This window comes from Trichogramma pretiosum, unplaced genomic scaffold (genome assembly GCF_000599845.2).
Source record: "Trichogramma pretiosum strain Unisexual culture from Peru unplaced genomic scaffold, Tpre_2.0 scaffold60, whole genome shotgun sequence".
In the NCBI taxonomy this organism is placed as follows: Eukaryota; Metazoa; Arthropoda; class Insecta; order Hymenoptera; family Trichogrammatidae; genus Trichogramma; species Trichogramma pretiosum.
This window is the reverse complement of record NW_019640805.1, coordinates 844,035-864,413: the sequence shown is the minus strand read 5'-3', so window position 1 is coordinate 864,413 and position 20,379 is coordinate 844,035. Positions and strand designations below refer to the sequence as shown.

The following is a 20,379-nucleotide window of genomic DNA, read 5'->3' as shown; positions in this document are numbered from 1 at the left end:
TTCAATTTCATATAGAACCTGCCATATATAGGCCAGCGCGTATTATTACAAGCTGAAAAGAAACGTGTCCTTTAAATTGTTATTTTGGAAGCGGTAATCGCTTGATCCTCTTTCTCCATCCTTTTATGCTGGCAAAGTCCTTGTTTAGAAACATCCTGCAGCTCGATTAGTACATCATATAGTAATTTATGCATCGGGTATTTACTGCAAAACGAAGGGTTAAACCGAGTTTGCATATTATATTTTATTTCATAGCGCAAGGGCATAATATAAGGAGCGGAAAGTGGCGACTTTTAGGTCATGAGTTTGCAAAAACTCAGCTTGCTCGGGTGAAAATCAGGATAAACCTTGAGTTATAATCTCTCGTTCGAGCTCATCACTGAGCAATCTGATAGCTCAAATCTCTGCAGTTTATTTGAGCGATAATATTGTTGAATATTTTCTGCGATAATAAAGCTTGAGTAAACAGAAGAATCAGTACATTGTAGCCGGCGCACCTATTTCAAAGTCCGTTTATTTTGATAGCTGCGATGCGCGTGCAAAGCTTCACGTGCTCAAATGTGCAATCCAAGCTTCGTACTATCATTTACTCATGACTAAATTACTATATTTGCTGAGCTGCACAAATATGCGTGTATAAGGCGATGCTTGCTTTTTTTCTTTTAATCAATTGTTGAAAACAAAGGAGGAATACAAAATCGAATTATATTTTCTTTCCATTTTTTTTTAAATTGATTTGATAAGTAAACAGCAATCACAATGTGTATCTGATTTTCGTCAGTATCAAAACTTTGAAAACAGCGTTTTAAAATATTTACAGAAAAAAGAAAAGGAGAATGGAGAAAGGGAAAGAATTATGAGCAAAAAAAAGAGCAAATAAGAAAGAAGAAAAGCAATCGTGCCTCGTGTGGCTTACAATGACGAAGTAGCAGTCGATCAAAAGAATGATAAGTCTGAGCGTTGTTGGCTCGTAGACCCGTTTATGCACGCGGAGCCCATAAGTATAGAGGCGCCGAAAAGTACGTGTCATCCCCCAACGCCCCCGAAAACCGAAGCCAAGATACCTGTTCCTTCGGACTGTCTGCAGCCGTGTGTTGTGTGTGTGTGTTTGAGTCTATGTATGTATACGAGATTATCCATATATGTATAGGCACGCCTCTCTCTTTCTCTATATATATCGTATGCTCTTTTGAGTTTCTTTCTTCTGGTCCTTTCTCTCGTTTTTTTTTTTTTTTTTTTTTTTTTATATCTGCATAATGCATGAACGCGCACGCTTCCGCGAGATCGTTAAAATTGGACTCTCGCTTCGAGAAATATGTAAAGGGGAATGAAGAGGAAAGACAGGCAAAGTAAAAAGGGCTTATACAAAATATTGGCCCCGAGCAGTGGCAGCAACGGCAGCAGCAGCAGCAGCGCGCACAGATTCAAAATCGCGAGTGGCCTTGTCATCGTTCGATGAATGTTAACCTTTTTGTTCTAAACGAGCCTCGAGCTCGGGCCCGCGCGCACTCGAGTACATGGATAAACAGCGACATCGGTGTACGAGTGTCGCGCGCGTAGCTCGGGGGGTGGCCCAAGCCTATATGGAATATATCGATGCATTAATAACCACTCGTTGATGTCACTCGTTTGCTGCACTCACTTGAAAACTGGTTTTCCAATGACAAGAGGCCCAGAGCACGGTATTATTTTACTCTTATTCGCCTGGAGTTATAAAGCTGAAATGCATTTTAATGCCTTATGAAATGTTAGCCTTCAATGCGGCCGCAGAGTTGGACTTTTTATGCGCATGTATATCTATATATGCGTAAGTAAAAACGCGCACAAGGCTCGCATCAGCGTTCGCCGGCCGCAGCAATGGCTTTGTTAGTTTTTCACCTTCTTTTTTGCTCTTTCTTTTCAACGGCGTACACGTGTTAAATGCATTCATTCAGCGCTAAAAGCTTTCAAGCATAAAAATGTTCAAAGTGTGCATTAAAATGCACACGAATTGCTCGAGTAGAAAGCACGTTAAAAACTTTCGGCTTTTTTTTTGTGCAGCTAATGACATTTTAATATACGAGCATTGATTGGAAAAATTCCGTAGTTGCAAAATTTGGCTATCGACGAGTCGTAGCTATTTAAAATTTAAACGACGCGTTATATACGCCGGTCGATCGGCAAAGCTCTTGTAACGCGTAAGGGATTTATTGCAGAAACGTCGCATCGGCGAGCTGCGCAAAGTATGCGTCGCAAAGCAATCCATCATAAGAAATTCAAGCGCGAGGATTCGACGGAGAATGAATTTAGCTGAAATGGAGCCGATAAACGAGTTGGTTTTGCTGGCGATCGCGGCATGGCGGCAGTACTGCTACATGGCACGTCTGTCTCGACTATATACGCGCTATAAAAGGAAATACTTGGACCGACGCAGCGAGGACGAGTCAGCCTCATTTGGTCAACGGAAATAAGAAGCACATCAAAGATCGAACTAGAAGAAGAAGAAGCAGAAGAAGAAGAAGGAAGAGAAGAGGCAAGAAACAAGAAGCAAGAAGCGAGGAGCAAGAGCAGAATCGAGAGCAAAAGAAGGAACAAGTTGAGTGGCAGCTTCGGGAGCAGGCCGGCAGAAAAACGACTGCAGCGAGAAGAGGAGAAAGCATCGGTCTCGAAACCGGTTGAATTATAATACGCGAACGGTCACCAAGCTCGCCCATGTATACACATACATGTATGTGCAGCTAACTATATATATATGCGCAGCACGCGCTGACTCACAGCCGCAGCGATGTATATTTCATGCAAGCGCGCATATAAATTGTGCACACACACGCCAACTGCAACTCGGAGCTGCTCTCTGAATATGCAGTACCAGCTCGAGCGAGCGCACCAAGCGCGTAAATCTGCACATGGATATGTGTGGCGCGTATCTCGCTCCATCTCGTTGCTACACTATACTATCTCTGTATGCGAGCGTATCCATGCGCTATGCACTTTGGTATATATATACGTATTGCGATACCAGAAGAGAAAGAGAGAGAGAGAGGAAGCGAAACTGCAGCCCCGCCCGATCTCTCCAGCGAGTACACGTATATATACATACTGTCGCGCATGCATAAACGATGAAGCCAAGAAAGCAATCTTCGCACCTCCTCGGCGACACCTCGGCTCGCTCTTGTCGAGGGGAAATCCGAGCGTATGGTCGTTTTGCTAGACCGAAAAGGTTGATTGGACTGCCCGGACGTCTACCTTTTACGTAAGGCCAATAAAGACGACCGCTGCACCGCTATCCGCGCGCCACGTATCCTATATTATATATACGTACACAGCCAGTCGATCTGCGCAGTTGCTCTCGCTGCCGAGGAGATATAGGAATCTGTGCCAATGCTTGGGCGAGAGCGACGCGTCGAGAATTCACGACGGCATTCCCGGCCCGAGCACAATCTCGTAATTCATCAAAAAAGCAAACAAATCCAACAGCTCGTGTATAAACGAGTAAATAGTTGTCGCGCACGCGACCAAAATCGAGCAGTCTTGAGATTACTCCGTTTTCTCTCGGGTTTGGTCGTATGTACATACTCGCCAGATACGGATTATTTACTCTATTCAATACTTCTTTCTCGTGCGCGTAAAAAAACCTAGAAACAAAAAAGTAAATGCACCAACTATTGACGAAAATTCTCTAGAGTCTAAGGACGAGTGAACGCGTATACTAGCCAAATTTTAGACCAGGCATATGACATTTTTCAATAGGTTGGCTCAACGCGTCGTAAAACTTGTTAAATGAATTAAAAGCGTCAGACAACACTCGGATAGGAGTTTTTTTGAAAATCGTTTCAATTAGTAATAAATTCAGCAATTTATTTTACTGACAAACTTAAGATTTCTTCGATTGATCCAGCTGTCCACTCTCGTTGGATTGATTCCAACAATTTTCTTCGATGTTTTTCGAGACCCCGTACAAAAATTCTTTTATATAATTGTAAGTTTCTGTTTAAATTTACGAACTAATATAATACTATACTTTCATCAGTAAAAATAAGTTACTTTTTTACTCCAAAGGTTTCCCAACGGTTTACAAGAATCATGCGAATAAATGCTCAATATAAAATATGGAAAATATATTGCGTGCTTGTTCGCCTAGACAATGCCCAATTAAAATACTGCGATGCAACAGTACAAGTCAGTGCACTTGCGTAAAACCGGTGCGTGTATAGTCGAACGTAACTTGGCATATTATAAGGATGAGGTATTATAAAAATATACAGCTTATAGCTTTGGGAATGCCCGACACACCTGTAGTATAAAGGTTGGCAAAAGTGAGTCTGTTCCCCTGAGGTGACTAGAGTCTTTCACAAATTACACAAAAACACGAAAGTCTTCTCCACATTAAAATGTGCTTACAGCGTCCGCAGACGCTGAATATGTATGAATTGTAGCATCGGAACAAGACAATAGCTTAGTCTCAAAGATTCCATTCTTTATTATTATTTCTACTCGTAATAAACTCATTTCGAAACTCATACAAACGGCTAACAAACGATTAAGTGATTTTGTGTGAAAACAATGTTGACGAGATGCAGTTAACGGATTATACCACTTAAGTATACTTTTTATTCAATATACTTGCTTTAGAATTAACTCTAATTTTTGAAGATATAAAAATTTTACAAGAGCAAAGTCGAGCCTTTAAGTAAACAAAGATTATTCAATTTTTGTAAAATAATGTGAAAATTTGTTTTTTCTTTGCATGTTAACAATATGGAAAGTGACAAAAACTCGTTACAGTTCGCGCAGTTTCAAATGGAGTTGCTATTGTACAGGCAGTTAAATACGCAAGAAAGACTGCGTTGACGCATAGCGCCTTGTTATGTTATACTTTCTCTGTACGGAATCGATGATATTATTTTCTCGGCTCGTCATTTCACGCCACTTAGCATCGGACACCAGCTCGCTCGCGCTCAAGTACCACGGAACGAGCTGCGGAGCAGGTATACGCACGTGTACCTTAATACGGTGGCAGCTCCGCGCGCCCAGTCTTCTCGAGTGACCGATCGACGCGATCGCGCTTGTATGCGCGCGCGCCTGCACACCGCAAACGATAAATCGTAGCGCAGCTAGGCTACGCCGCGGAGCGATAGGTGTATATGTGCGTGGAGAGACGAAGAAAAATTTCCTGCCTGCTGTAGTGAAAAGTATCGCGAGGAAAAAAAGAACCATTCCAGAAGAAAAGATGCATATCAAAACTATGCGTGAGTCTGTGCTGCTATGCTTTGTATACGCGGTGTATACGTTAGCGTGCTGCCGCAGTTGATTAAATTTCACAAATTAGTCAGACGTAGCGGGAGCAAGAGAGAAAGAAATGAGAGAAAGAAAGAGAGAGAGAGAAGCGACGCCAAAGAAGCAGAGGGAAAGGCTTTGTATTCGAGAACTTGCCATTCGGAGCGCGAGCTGGCGCGCTCCTCGATCCTATATCTCGTGTTACATCCCTAGAGGAGAGATCGAGGATTGTATTACCGTGACAGACAAAATTTATTTATCGGTTGCACGCGTAGGTGCTGCTACGTACGTTGCTGCCTGCATTATACACTATATAGCACGTATATATACTCAGTTGATCAATCCTCCAAACCAGAGTATTGTATAATGTAATCTTGTATGGTTCCTGTGCCTTTTTTTCCTCTTCTTCTTCTTGTTTCTTTTTTTCACAAGACAGAAGAGACGGTCCCTTCAGGGCTTTTATACGCGTATATGGCGCGATTATTTTCTTTTATTCGCGCCGCTAAACACCGACGCAAAATTTCCGACGCTTAGCATTCAAAAGCAATGAATTTTGCGCTGTTACATTTATTTCGTGCGTTTATTATTCCCTTTGAATTAGGCTTCGTCATTTTCGCCCTAATTTTTTTTCAAAATAAATTATCGAGCTTGTGCAATTAATTTTAAAGTTGAGTTTTAATTTTTAAAATTCATTGGGTAGTTTAATTTTAAATTTGAAATAATTTTGAAATAATTAAAGCAAAATTTGCTATTACTTTTTATAAAATTTGTGATATAAAAGTTGACTCGAGCGAAGAAAGTATATTGATATTAGATCCCACTATTCACTACTGGCCCTTACAACTAATATTATCAAACAGTTTGTTAAATTGGCTAACATATAATATTGAGCTGCATACTGTTACGGTGTCTGCCAATGTTTAGAAAAAGATAAAGTTGCTGCAGGCAAGGAGTTGATAAGCTACACAATGACATCATTCATAAGGTTTATGTATTACGAAGATAAGCCATTCTAAAATTATGCCGCTGCGGTGAATTAAAGCCTTTAATGTGCGATAGTAAATTGTTTGATCTAGTGTGTCGCATTTCTTAGAAATTTCGTATCACACTTACAATATTTATGTAGAGATCTTAGTCGACTTCATGATGTGCGTAGTGGTATGAAAATTCAAGACTCGGAGCTGCGTACGCTGTTATGATAGATATTCAGATAATCTTTCGAAATGGAGATGTCTATTTTTTTACGAAATATTTCAAAAATAATTTCGGGGCGTGTCAAGTGCAATGATTGATTGAATTCCTATACTGAATAATAGTAGATGCTTATTTCTTATCTATCAAAATTTTAATTATGCATTCAAGTATTAATGCAAACACGGATGCACGAATACTCAACTTTATCGTTATGAATTTCAAGTTGTACCTTGCCGAAGAGAGAATCTGAGAACTTAATAATATATTGTACACAAATGTACACACAATGGCACTACTTTCAACGATGTTCGACGATATGCGACGAATGAACGAGATTATTTTACTAGTATCTCTCGTAAGCGGTTACAGAAAGAACTGGTCTGTTGAGATCGGTTGTATCTGGTTTACTCTCAAAAAGGATACGATTAGTCGATACGATAATTGCGCTCTTCGTATCAAAGTTTATGTGTACCGATAATATTTGCAACAATTTTAGCACTTAGTAAATCCAAATTGTCATAATTTTTAATATCGAGATAAATAATTTGTCGTAATTTACATTTGCAACACGTGTTTGGCGTTGGAAAAAATAATAAAAGTTGAATGACGAGATCGCTGATATGTTCTCATGGGTGCGGGACGTAGAAAAGAAAGGCGAGCATTAAATTTATATCTCGACGATACCAAGTGGGCAACTATACTTCCTGGCACATGTTCCGCCCCAGCGAAAATCCCGCCAAATCTAAATTTAAATGTTCCCACCTCGAAAGCTCGCCGCTTATGTAACTCTTTCGCGCCAAGTCTCGATCTTTCTGCACGGCTTCCCTGCGATCTTGACGCACAGATCCAGATGATGGCAGAGTTTAGTTTTTTCAATTGCCCTGGCATCCCATACGCGCATCCGATTTTTCGACGCACAGAGCTTATTTTATATTTTCTGTCACTGTCGTTAAATATTAACTCAAAGAATAATTGTTAAAGCCACCGTCGAATCAAGATTATTTATCCGAATTGAGAGGGGACGAAGCGAATTATGATGATTTAACAAGAAATTAAAAAGCAAAGAGGAAGTGGCTTATAAAAAATGAATGACTGACAGATGGTTTGTAAAAGATCTTTTATCGAGTAAGCTCAGTGTTTTACATACCCTAGATGATCTCTCGTTTGCATCGGGACTCTTTCGATAAATTATCTTAGCCAACTATTACTACTGTTTTTATTTATTTCTCGTCTTTTATTCTCAATTGCTGCTTAAATACAACTTCTGGCCCCCAATTTTAATTCGTGATTCCTTTTTATCTAGTAAAATCGTGTTTATGCAAGCTTATGTTGAGAAATTCCCAAGCAGAAACTTTTTGATAGCCCCCAAAAAATTATTGCGACGATCTACATCGTTGCCAGAAAAACAATGGGCGTTGTTGTCCAAAATTTCAAATTTACTCTTGGATTTTTTTGAGTTAAGAAGACGAATTAGATCCTCATTCATTTTTTTTTCATTACTATTTGTTGGCGCTTAGCGCGAATAAACTTCGGCGTCTATGATCAACTGACTCCAAGTTATCATTTTGAAAAATGTCATTAACGAGCCAGGGATCTAATGCGAGGCTGCGTTAACGCCCTAATTAAGTATCTGCGTAGCCATGAATGACTGCTTCAAAGGCCCCGAAATGGGCGAGAAATCTGCAAAAGCATAGGCGGTCGTCTAGTCGCCGTATTGCGACTTTTACGGAACTGTTGAGACGCTTAGCTGGGTGGAGGAGAAATTATAGCGCTTAGCTGCTGTATGTTCGAACGAGCCCCAGTTAAAACGAATCACTTTCGATTTTCGAGAAATCGCCTATGTAATAAATGGCTAAAAGAGTAAAAAAGTATATGCGAAGCTATGAGCCGTTCAATGTTTTCTTTAGTTCGAATATATCCAGACTTGAGGAAGTCGAAACCAACACACATATTTATATTATTATCTCACGCATATACTGGTCCAGGCACCAAAAATGGTTTAGAAATTTTGTCAGCTTCATTGAACAATTTATGCAAAAAAAAATCATTGAAAATCAAAGATGACAAATATTTTTATCATTGCAGCGATAGTTTATTCAATTCAAAGAGATACTAGACGGATTTTATGAATTTGAAAAGTATGAAAATTTTTGCAACATTTGTTCTCGGTTTCAAGAAGAATGAAACAGATGTGCTCTGTAAGCACCAAAAAAACGCCTAATTTGCGGCGCGCGTAATAATTCTTCATTTCCAAGCTCTAAATTCAATGGGTTTTTAACATTTTGTCTTCTCCACGTTTTAATTAAATAATTCTGCAGCATCTTTTAGCCTTACACTTGCGATAAAGTTCGCAAAATTCCATAGAGTAATGCCTTGAAATGAAAAATGTCAATATTTAAGAATTAAATAATTACATATGTAATAAAATAATCGGTAAAATTATATTGCATTAGAACTAAAATTTTGATAATTTCACTACATCATACATAAGATTTATTGAATTAAACTGACTCGAGAACCATTAACACGGCAGTAAGTTGATAAGTCTCGATCTAAACAAATCGAACGTAAAATATGAGCTGGGTCGTTTTGCAGGTTTGAGTGGTCATCGGAAAATGGATTAGAGGCGTTCGTTGAAAAAGCAGCTGTAATCAATCAGCCGCACTGGGCTCGCAAGACTTTTTTTGCGCAAAAGCGCGTATGCAGTTCGGTCGATGCGTTTTTTCGTCTCGAGCACGCACGAGCACAGCAGCGACGTCTACATATATAAACAAGTGGTTCTGGGCTTTTAACTTTTATCTCACGTAACGTCGGCGTATGCACTGCACTGCCACGACGACGACGACGACTTGTGCAGCTATGCATATGTATGCGCCTATACACACAAACGCGCGGCGAGTTCCGGGGATCGTCGTTGTCTCGATCGCTCGACACTGCGTGTCATTTCTCTTTTTTTCCGAGCCAATAAGCTGCAGCATCGGTCAGAACAACGTAAAAACTGCACTTTGATGCATATAGAGAGTCTGTAACGGATCGAGGAATAATAAAATACTCGTGTCCTCGACTGTGCCTGTGCAGCACATGCATCACTGATCTTTCATTACTCTTTACTTATAACACATTTAATGAATATTTGAACATTATTGATAGCTTTTATTTATCGATTCTAACCAATTCTACTTTATTTGACTCGATTTTCTTAATTCGAAATAAACGTTTTTTTTCATAAATGAATATTAATTCGATGATAATATAATATATTTACTTGAACAATTATGAGTACCCCATGTAATTTAAGTTTTCATTTAATAGCCACTTATTATTCGTTATTATTCTTTATTGTACGATAGAAATATTATGTTCAAATCTCAATAGAATGACGATGAAAGCTAAAATTGTATTTTGGTTGATTGACTTATTTAAATGGACCTGAAAGTCAATCAAATCATTTTCAGTTTAATATCGTTTTTTAATAGCACTAGAACTCATATATTGTGGCATTTGACATCTTTATAAATTTCAGTCGAAAATCGAACGAGAGTAAAGAAAAGAAAGTCTTGGAAAAAGTGATCAAAGAAGTACAATAGTAAAAGTATAATAATTAATTCTGAAAATTTTCTAAAAAACGTTGTCACTTAGGCTATCGTTGTCATCAATATCCTCAAAAAATAATATTTACTTTCAATGTTTGTATAGTAAATATAAAAAGAAGAAATGGAACAAAATTACTTTGATGTGCATAAGAAGCGGCATTTCACAAAGGTGTTTGTCACTTTATATATTTTTGTAAATTAACATAGGAAATTGATAATAATGGTATTTTCCAATGCAACACAAACAGAACTTTCGATAAAAATGTCATTACTGAATAATGATGCAAAATCAATCTAAATGGTACTCTCCAGCACTAGTACAAGCAGGAAAACTTCCATATTTAAATATAATTATTATATTGTAATTGAGCATAAATATTATATAGTATATTTCTCAAAGGGTGCGGCTATGGTTTTTTAACAAAACGAGGGATTATAGCCCGAGTCGAAGGCAAGTGCGGTAACGAGTTTCGATTTTTCTATTAATTGATAAGCACATGATCATCTGAATCATAAAATTATCATAAAACAGCCCTGATAAGGTCGTGATTAAGCGGCGAAACGTCGACTCATTGTATATTTTTAATTGTATTTATATATATTTTTTTAAATTTATTAAATAAACTCGAACTGTGACTATTCAGATGATAAGTGTGAAATCGTGTTGTTAATTTTAACTAGTAAAATCCATACGAAAAAATTGAGAAATACCCAGATTTACCCAAGGCGCTTGTTTATCCTGACATTTAGAAATGATAAACATACTGCTGGCAGCAAAAGTTGAGCGCATATCCTCGTACTTATAGACCTCGCGTTTCCCTGGCAACGGTTGTGCTGTTTTAAATGCAAACACGTGTGATTTTTTGCCGACTGCTCGCATGTACTTAATACAGTGTGTAGTGATTCAGTTGATACAAGACTCATGAATGTTTAACGAAGCGCCAATAGGAGGAAATTTTACGGATCCTTGGTAGAACTGCTTGCTGGCTCCATATAGTTTGCTCGATTAAATTTGACAAATCAGAGAGATGACGTCCGAAGATGTTTTCTCAAGGGCCACTAGTCAACTTGGCAGTGCTGCAAGCCCAAGCGAATATTCATCGAAAGTAAGCTTGTTTTTGTCACCCAAGTTCGCTTTGAAACATGGCTGATTTGTTAAGAAAAGTGATGTTTTGCTCGCAAACTTTGGTCTTTAGATAAATTGCTATTGTTCTCAATGTGCCAGATTTTTCTTTCGCTAAAAACAGCTGTTGCGCATATTTTATGCCCATTTTTGTTCAATTATATGATAGATATCGTGACGCGACGAAAACGATAAATAGTGAACATAAGGTAGTTAGCGTAATGTGTGTCGCGCATATGCGTATATGTATAAAGTAAAAGCCCTTGATGGTTTATACGACGCCGTGATTGTTTCTTCGACGATAAATATCTCGAGAGCGTCAACGTTATATCATGTAGCAATAGATACACGGCTAGCAACATGTGTTTTTGCAAGTCAATCGAGTCAATCTCTGCATCGGATTGACTTATCGCGGCACAGGACACGTCACGAAAATACAGCTCCATGACGTAAGCCGCTCTTCGCCCCAATGGCCAAAGCAGAGCTGCGAAAATTGAAGAGTAGCTCCGCGTGGAGGACGTGCGCGATCGCTCCTCAAATTATGGGGTGTGCAAGCGTCGAATGACCTCGTGGAGATAAAGAACAGGAAGGTCGCGCAGATCTTTTAATAATGTCGAATACTCGACTACGGGGATAGGTGCATATTCTCCGGCGCGGAAATTCATTGAGTCGAGAGCAGCGCGCGATTGTGTTCACGACGTGCAGACACGTAGTGCGCGTCGAGGCACAGGCCGAGGCTCGAGCTGTATACATAATATCATACTTATCGCTCGTTCGCCAGTGCGTTTATTATTGCAGCAATGAACTCATGCGCTCGGCTCGGCTCTTCTTATGTGAACTTGGAAGTTTCCCACACGAGCGAGACAGAGTATAGCAACCCCCTCGCGCACCAACTTGGAGCTGTATACACATGCCTGTGAGTGTGTTTGTGCTCTGCACGATATTATACGCACGTTTGCGTGGGACCCACTGCCCCCAACCGTATTATTCCCGCTTTCAGCCTGTATTACGGAACCCCTATTTACTTATCTCTCCGCATCGAAACTTGGAATACAATTCAACTTTATTGATTTTCATTTCGATATATTTCATTTCTTTCCGTGCGTGTACTCCGGCTCTCGGCCATTCACGCGCCCGAAATGAGCCTTCTCGCGCATGAATATTCAGTACAATCGGGAAAATGTGTCCAGCTCTAACGCGATCGACACATTTTTTACGAGTATAGATGTACGCCCACCTTTGCTCCCTTTTACAGAATCTTTGTTGTTCTGTATCGAGTATCGCTTATAAATTATCATTCATATTTGATGTATGTACTGTTAAATTATTAGCTTAGTCACTCGCCGAGAAGGGTAGAATGTAGGAATTTAAATAAATGATCTCTTGCGCCAATCTTACAGTTAAAAACCAATGAATAGACTTTATTGGTAATTTTACTTAAATAGAACAAATAATAATAAAGTATATAATACGCCTCGCTCGTTACGCGGTTTTGAGGCTGTCGCTGCCGTGTCCGATCGGCAAACAATAATAAATGTGTCTCGCACGAAATGTTTATACACAAATTCACGCGCGAAACTCTCGTTGACGGTTACAATATTAAATCTAACGTACAATTATAAAATATTTCTAACAGTATGTAGGGTTTCACATTGAACAACGTAAGAATTTTTTAAAGTCATTAGGGGACTATGGAAAGTGTACGGAGACAAAATTTACTTGTGTATTTGTATTTAGTTGGCCAACGTAATCGAGACACGATCGTCACATGTCAGAGGTAGCACAACATCCTCGTGAATCGATAAAAAAAAAACGTTGCTAAGAAAAAGGCAGAGAAAGGCGGTAAATTGACTTTCGCAATTTGCCAACTACGTGCAGGTATTATACAGCTGTAGCGCGAGAGAGAGAGCACGATGTGCTGCTAATAATGGCGCGCGAGCTGGGAGCTCGCACAGGGGTCACGAGTGCGCGTGCGAGTGTGCATGGATGCGTGGTGCGCGGAGTGTAAACAGCTACGTATTACATACACACGCTCGACGTTTCGCGATGTTTCGTGCAGCTGCGGAGCAAGAAGACGCGATATGTGTGTGTGTATTATGCGTTCCCACGGCGGTCTCGCGAAGCCGCCGCAGGCAACTTTGCATCGGAGCCCTTTTGTGTGTGTGTATTCGCGCGCGCGCGCTCGCCACGTGACCTATACACCACGCACCGCAGCGCATTCGTAAATTAATGTTATGTGTGCAGCTCGAGCTAGCGTTGAATAGGCTCGGCGGCACTAAGTAGTCGGGCAATCGGCACTCTCTCGAGCCGTCGCCGCACACATTTGCACGCGTCCGACGTGCGTTTCTGTGCTTCTTTGTCTCGACATCGGGTGACTCGAATTGGCGCGCTTTCGAGCCGACGAGGGTCTATTTTTGCATATCTGCCCTTCGCCGCCGCATCCGAGTCTTGAAACAGCTGACTAAGAGAGCTTTGCCGCTTCGAGATGACGTTTCGCTCTAGCACGTGCTTATAAACGCGTATAAAATAGCGTCTCGTCCGATCGAGGATCGATCGTTAAAGCGAGAAGCAGCTCCGGATGATTGAACAAATTATCCTACATTTCGGTCTAATCGGCTGAGTAACAGCCGTCAGCTCGCGGGCTTTGTGCACTTGTCAAAGCGCGCGACACATTTTTCGCTCCCCAATTCGATACGTATTTTTGCGCTTCGCTCGAGTCTGCGAGCAGATGGCTCGTCGGCCGCGCGCCCCTTTTTTTTCATCGCTCGAGACATATATCGCGCCGTGCCCCTCACACCACTGGCATTTCGCGACTTTTTGCCTCTCTTTATCGCCTGCGCATGTAGGCCGCTTCGTATACTCGTCGCTTTTACGAAGAGACGGAGGGCAAGAAGAAGATGCATACTTACGCTTCGCTCATTTGCCTTTCGAACGGCATGAGCAGCCGCAGCCTCCGAGCAACCTAGAGTAACGAGGCGAGACTCACTTGCTACGCTTTATTGCTTCTAATTTGCGGCCTGTAATCTTAACGGAGTCGAGGCAGTTTTCTTAAAATAAATACAAGACTATTAGGCTACGCTCGACAAGTCCGTCGTCGTTGACTCGAGTCGTTCGTGTCGTTGAACGCCGTGCGCAACGTCAGCTATTAATTCTCGCAATTTACGAACGTCGCATAACAATTCAATCTTGGATCGCGCGTATGTCGCAGGCAAGCCTGGACTCGGGGAAAAGTCGAGCGAATTTCGAGCTATTATGAGAGAAAAAAATCCTGCTACATGGTAAACGAAGCGAACATTAGAAGAGATCTCATCTTTCATACCGATTTATTAAAAATCTTTCTCCGTTCATAAATCAAAATATGTATCCGAGCGCTGCGTTCTCTACCTCGAAGGAGCTCCTCGGACCGAGAATTCTTGCGAACGATTTAATTAGCCCGTATAGCTGTGGCCGCAACTGCGCAAAATATGATGCAGCAGGAGGATTCGTGGCTGCGGGCTAGAGAGAGAGAGCGCTCGGCTCCGCCGAAACTCGCTTTTTGGCTCCGGGCTAGGCGCAGGAGGAGAGCGTACAAGAAAAGAGAGGAGCGAAGAAACAAAATGATGCAGCAGCAGGTAGGACCAAAGTAGTACAATTAGTGGAGGAGTGAGCGTCCTTGATTCACGGACCGGCCGGACTTTAACGCGAGTTTGCGACTCGCTCGCAGTCGATTATAAGTACGCTGCGCACGGAAATGACGACGCCTCGCCTAGATTCGATGTTTTTGTCCTTGCCACGACGGCAATGAACGAGCGATCGTAGTAATTAGTGGTGCCATACGCCGATTCCGACGCTTCAACTTATTTCAAATGAATTTAGTTAGTTACGATAAATCACGGTGTCGCTTTGCAGGGCTCGCGAAATTTCGTGAGCAAGGATGAATTGGAAGCGAAGGATTACATGGAGGAGCACCGAGTCTACGAGCTGATGGATTTCCTAGCGTGTCACGTGTCGAAGGATAAACCGCACGAGCCGATCGAGTACCTGTACGCGCTGCTGGATCGCTGCCTGCTCTTCCGCTGCGGCCTTGTCGAGGCTCCGTTACTCTTCAGTCGCAGGTATTATAAGCGGCCCGCATAAATATATACCTCGTGCGCTCGTGCAACGATCGGAGTATGCGCGAGTTTACGTTGTGTGTTTGCCCAGCGTGCGGAGAGTACACAAGAGAGAGAGAGATAAACGAACTGCACGTGCACTTGCGGATTGAAATGCGCCGTACGTGGTCCGAGCGCCCATGAGAGCGCGACCTTTGCGCAACTGCTGTGAGCCGCTCGATCGACGCAACAACCGAACGACCGACCGACCGACCAGCATGAGAATTTGTCGGATTTTCTCGCGCGGTGACACACTGACTCTGATTCCGGGAGCGCCCGAGCAAAAAGCACCGAATTCGGACGCGTATCTCGCGCCGCTACTTCGATTCTTGTTGACCGTTCGGAGATATCTTTGAGATCCGCGAGGACGAGAAAGGACGAATCGTTCGCGCGATCGACGTCGAGTCCAAGACGACGTCATTCGTTTATCGAGGCTCTCTCGCACATATGGATTTTTTTGGCAATTATCGGCCAAGACGCTCCATCGAGGAACGAACATTATTTCACTTTCGCGTTAAATCCAGACTCGCGTCACCAAATTGCTCCTCTTTCACCCAGCAGTACACGAGTAATGTGCGAGCTTGGCGCATGTACTGCGAATGCACTCGCCAAAACCGCAAACTCAAATTATCGTGAAGAATATAATGATACGTATATAGCTGGCTCTCGAAAAATCGAAAAGTACCTGTCTCTCTTTCTCTCTCTCTTTCTCTGAGTCGCAGATCCGAGATGGCGATGATTGTTTGTCGGATGTTTGTATTTATAGAAAGTATAAATATATATATATATACACGAGCAGTGCGTGGCACTCTATAGCCAAGCTCAAATTATAAGGACGAAACTCGAGCTCGGGTCAACTCATTAAAAAATGATGCCTGGGGCGGCTCTTTGCGCGTAAAATTATTGGGTAACGCCCGTCGCTGCTGCTGCTGCTGCTGGTAGTAAACTTTTCGCGGTATAATAATCTTTCTCAATTCCGTTTTGTCACGAGACCGATGCACAAGAAAGAGAAAAAAGAAAAAGAGAAAAAAAAGCACGGAGATGGCCGCACAGTGCCCAAGAGCCGCAAAATGACAGTTTTGCTCTGTCCCGCTACGGCCAATAGGGCGTATACATTTACCCGGCTACGTGGATATAATATTTCGCATCCGCATCGGCTAATAGCTGGACCGAGTCCCCTAATATCTACGCAGGCAGCTCGGAGTAAAAAAGAGCAACCTGGCCGGGATCGCAGTCGAGCATCGCTCCTTCTCATTTATCTCTATATATCCTACGGCCGCATCGAGGGGACTCGGCAGCTCGACTCGACTTTCGATTCCACCCGCAGCTATATTATATACGTATACGCGTCTTCCCGTTGCTCGGGCGATATTATTTCAGCGCTCGCATTATGCATATAGCTTACTTGCCCGATGACGCGAATAGAGGCGGCAGTTGTGGACAATTTAAAAGAAAATTTCGCAGCTCAAAGTGTAAAATAGTCCTTTGTGGTTACGTCAAAATAATGAGGGCCATTGCATTTTGTCATAAATCGGTCGGGTTCAAAGGAAAGCCTCGGCGGCGCGAACGAGAGGCCGCGATGAAATAACAATCGTGCATTACCGCGCGTGTGTTGCGCTCGAAAGCAAGAAAAGCCATTGAAGGGTGTCGCAAATGGCTACCGCGCGTCTCGAAGCTTTTCTTGCCGCTCGGTGGCGGCCTCCTCCGAGGCTATTTCTCAAATTGCAAAATAATCGTTGCCAGCCCCGAGTGCCATCCGCCGCCAGTCGTGTATGTACAAGTGCTCGTAATCGCACGCGGCAGAGACACGCCGACTATATATATATGCACCAAGTCGCAGCGACTCGCGAGCAATTGTTATCGGACTGACTTAACTTTTAATGCCCCTGACGGATAGGAAATTATGTTGGCTACCTGTTCTGCGCCGTTGGATATTTCCTCGCGATACCTTCTTTTCTTTTGTTCTCCGTCATTACGTACTATTGCCGCAGGCTAGGCTCGTAATTGTCCTTCCAGAATATACCTTTTAACTGCTTTATTGCACTTACTGAATTGCATTTTTATTCGACGCTTATCCGTGATGTTTAACAGATTACATAGATATGTACTGCAATCAATCAAGCTTCTCATTATCGAGTTGTAAGAAAAAAAGTATCAAAGGACAATCAGACAATTCTTATTTATAAACTGCTACTTTCTTCCCTCAAAGAAGTTTTTTGAGTTGATTAGTGTCGAATTTCCATTCACGAATTTCCTCGACTCTTATCGAACATAATTTCAAAGTTAAAAAAAATGAATAAATAACCGAATGAAAAAATGTATGTATCGTTTCAATAGCTCATAATATTCAACACTTTGGTACAGAGTCACGTCAGTTGCAGTGGCAATGTATAATGCTTTAGCGCGTTCATGCTCATTAAGTTCGACCCGATTCGAGCGAATATGGTTTGTGTGTTCTGTTTCTGTTGCTTCTCTTTTTCTCGGTTGCTCTTGGCTGCTCTTTTTATTCTCCGGTGAAACATTCCAATTAAATCGATCCAAAAGAGACTTTATACACACACACACACATACATACGCACATACATAGAAAGGTAGGTAGGCCTCGCTGCTGCACAGACATATCTCAAGCCCGCATGTTGTGCATGGCGCATCCATAAGTCGTTGGCACGGCCGGCTCGCTCTGCGTCCACTGCGATGAGGGATTCGATTCTGAATTTCAATCGGTCGATCGCGTGGACACTCGGGCGCGCGCTGGGCAGCGCTGTAAAACGCGATCGCTCGTTAAGAACGTAAAAGGAAACAGAGAGAGAGAGAGAGAGAGAGCTGTATACGGCTCGTATGCAGGCGCAGCGAGGCGAGCAGCAACTGCATCGCCCGTACACGTATACGTATGCGAAATTAATGAACTCTTTCTCTTGACGCAGCGAGCACGCTCGCCTGTGTATGTACATATATAAATGCGCATAAGCAGGCCAATCTACACACGTGTATACGTACGAGCGCGCGAAATATATACTTTTTATTTACTCTCCCGATGCCCTCTGCAGCTCCAGTTAAACGCGTGTCCTTTGCTTGCTTTAACGCCTGCGTAGGCGATGCTCGAACCTGTTCGATCGTAAACGCCTCGAGTCGTCATCGTCCGGAGTCTAATGCATTTTTATGCCTTAATACCTCTTCGTAGATTCATCGAGAACATGTGCAGGCGTTTCGATCCAGATAATCTCGGGCATATTTCATTGGACCAGTACGCCAAGGGAATGGAAATTCTGGGGATCAAAAAATACAATAAGCGCCCGTTGCTTTGCAGAAGTGCGATAGATTGTGTGAGCTGGGACACTTTCATTGAGGAAGCGTAAGTCGATTTTCGATTCAATTCACTATTTATCATTAATAGGTGCAGTAGCTCCTATAAAGTAAATTATAAAAAATTATTTCATAATAATTTTTTATGTTAAATATGATAATTCAAATTACAACTATTTAGCTGATCTATAGCGTTTAATTTCCAGCTTAGGGTAGGGTAGTGTTTCAATTACAAGAAAATGAAAATAAAAAAAAGCCACTTCGAGTTCAGGTGCTTCTAGCACCCGGAGGGCTACTATTTGTCGGAGGTGTCATTTGACAGGGGATAAAAAATCACGAACTCATGCACATTTTCAGCTCATGGACTTAAGGGCCGATTTGAGATGATTTGCTTTAGCATGGCAATAGTTGTATTCGTGTCCAATACGAGATCTCAGCGATGGAGTAACAGATTTGAATTGTATCGCATGATTTTCAAAAGTTTGCAGCTCTAATGTAGTGCTTAACTCTTAGAATTGTCGATTTTCTCATGTACGATGTTTTGATATTATTTGCATTTGCTTGAAAAATAGTCCTATAAATGTCAGACACGTGTGATACCAGCTAATAATGAAGGAATTAAAATTCTGAAAAAAGATTCGTATGTGTTATGCATGGATCCAGGATCATATTGTACACAGACCACATGGTGTATCGTCGCATAACGTAGTACATGCTCGTATACAAGATACTATTTTGGAGCTCAATTCTGCAAGATATTGCAATTTTGACTCGTGAAGCTATTGAAGCAAAAAATGGATAACGAATTTATGTTTTGAAATGTTGCCAGCTTTTTAATTAAAAGAAGTCCTATCTGAGTAAAAATTGGTCGATTATAAGCTCACAAGTCAAATGGTTAGGAATCGTTGGAGCACGTCGGTTTCGCCACGCGAGCACGAGCGGTCGTTGTCTCTACAGGATCACTCGACGCGTAAAATTCGTTGCCGCACGCAGACATCTGCGACCGATGCGCTTGACCGAAAGAGCGTGAAAACGGCCTGAACGACTTGCAGTACAAGATCGTGGAAAATCTTTCGAGAGATTCGATCCAATTTCAAAGTCCGACGCTCGGCAGCATCGAGCATCGTCGTAAGCCGCGCACTGAGCCGCGGCGGCGGCGGCCACGAGAATCGCGCGCAGTGAGTTTCTCGCGGAGGCAGTGTTCACACGGCTGCTACCGCGAGGCTAATTCGCGAGTACCGTTGAACTCTTGGAGAACGCTGCACACTTTGAGAACGGCGCTGAAAAACCTCGAGCGCGGCATATTATATACGCAGGCAAAGCTCGAGAGTGCCGTGTACGTATAAGTATCGTGCGTGTGTTGCGTTACAGATGCAACTCGCTGCATGCAATTCGTGCGCAAATTCTATCGTTGAGCGCACTACACTGCACGTTAAAAGTAGCTCGATGTATTCTTCAAAACAACGTGACTGTCGGCTGTAATTATAACATGCAGTATTCGTGGTCTTTGTCCCGCGACAGATGGACCCGGGCTCGCAACGCAGCAACTTTTTTCGAGTAATTGATGGGGTTGCACTACCGCGCGACCAACGAATAATAGCACTTTTCAGGGCTGCGCAGCCAATGTAGGCCTGGCTGGCCGTTTCGAAAGAGCCAAAACACTCGAATTTTGAGGAAAGTAAGAATTTCCCACCGACAGAGCACAATGCGCGCGTTAACCGCGCGTAGAGTCTGCGAGCTGGGCCAAGTTTAAATTTGTTATTGGCGTCGAGCAAAGCGC

General features: G+C 42.3%; 1 protein-coding gene across 1 annotated transcript; it reads left to right on the top strand.

The window, feature by feature from the left end:
- The first annotated feature begins 14,762 nt into the window (after positions 1-14,762).
- LOC106649751 lies at positions 14,763-18,652 on the top strand. Its single transcript, XM_014367342.1, has 3 exons — positions 14,763-14,777; positions 15,055-15,260; positions 18,478-18,652. The coding sequence occupies exons 1-3, from the start codon at positions 14,763-14,765 to the stop codon at positions 18,650-18,652; spliced, it is 396 nt and encodes a 131-aa protein (XP_014222828.1).
- The last annotated feature ends 1,727 nt before the right edge of the window (positions 18,653-20,379 follow it).

What these genes read in the sequence shown, in the direction of transcription:
- LOC106649751 (XM_014367342.1), top strand. An exon ending in CCGTTACTCTTCAGTCGCAG is followed by an intron (nt 15,261 to 18,477) that starts GTATTATAAGCG and finishes ACCTCTTCGTAG; the next exon opens with ATTCATCGAGAACATGTGCA.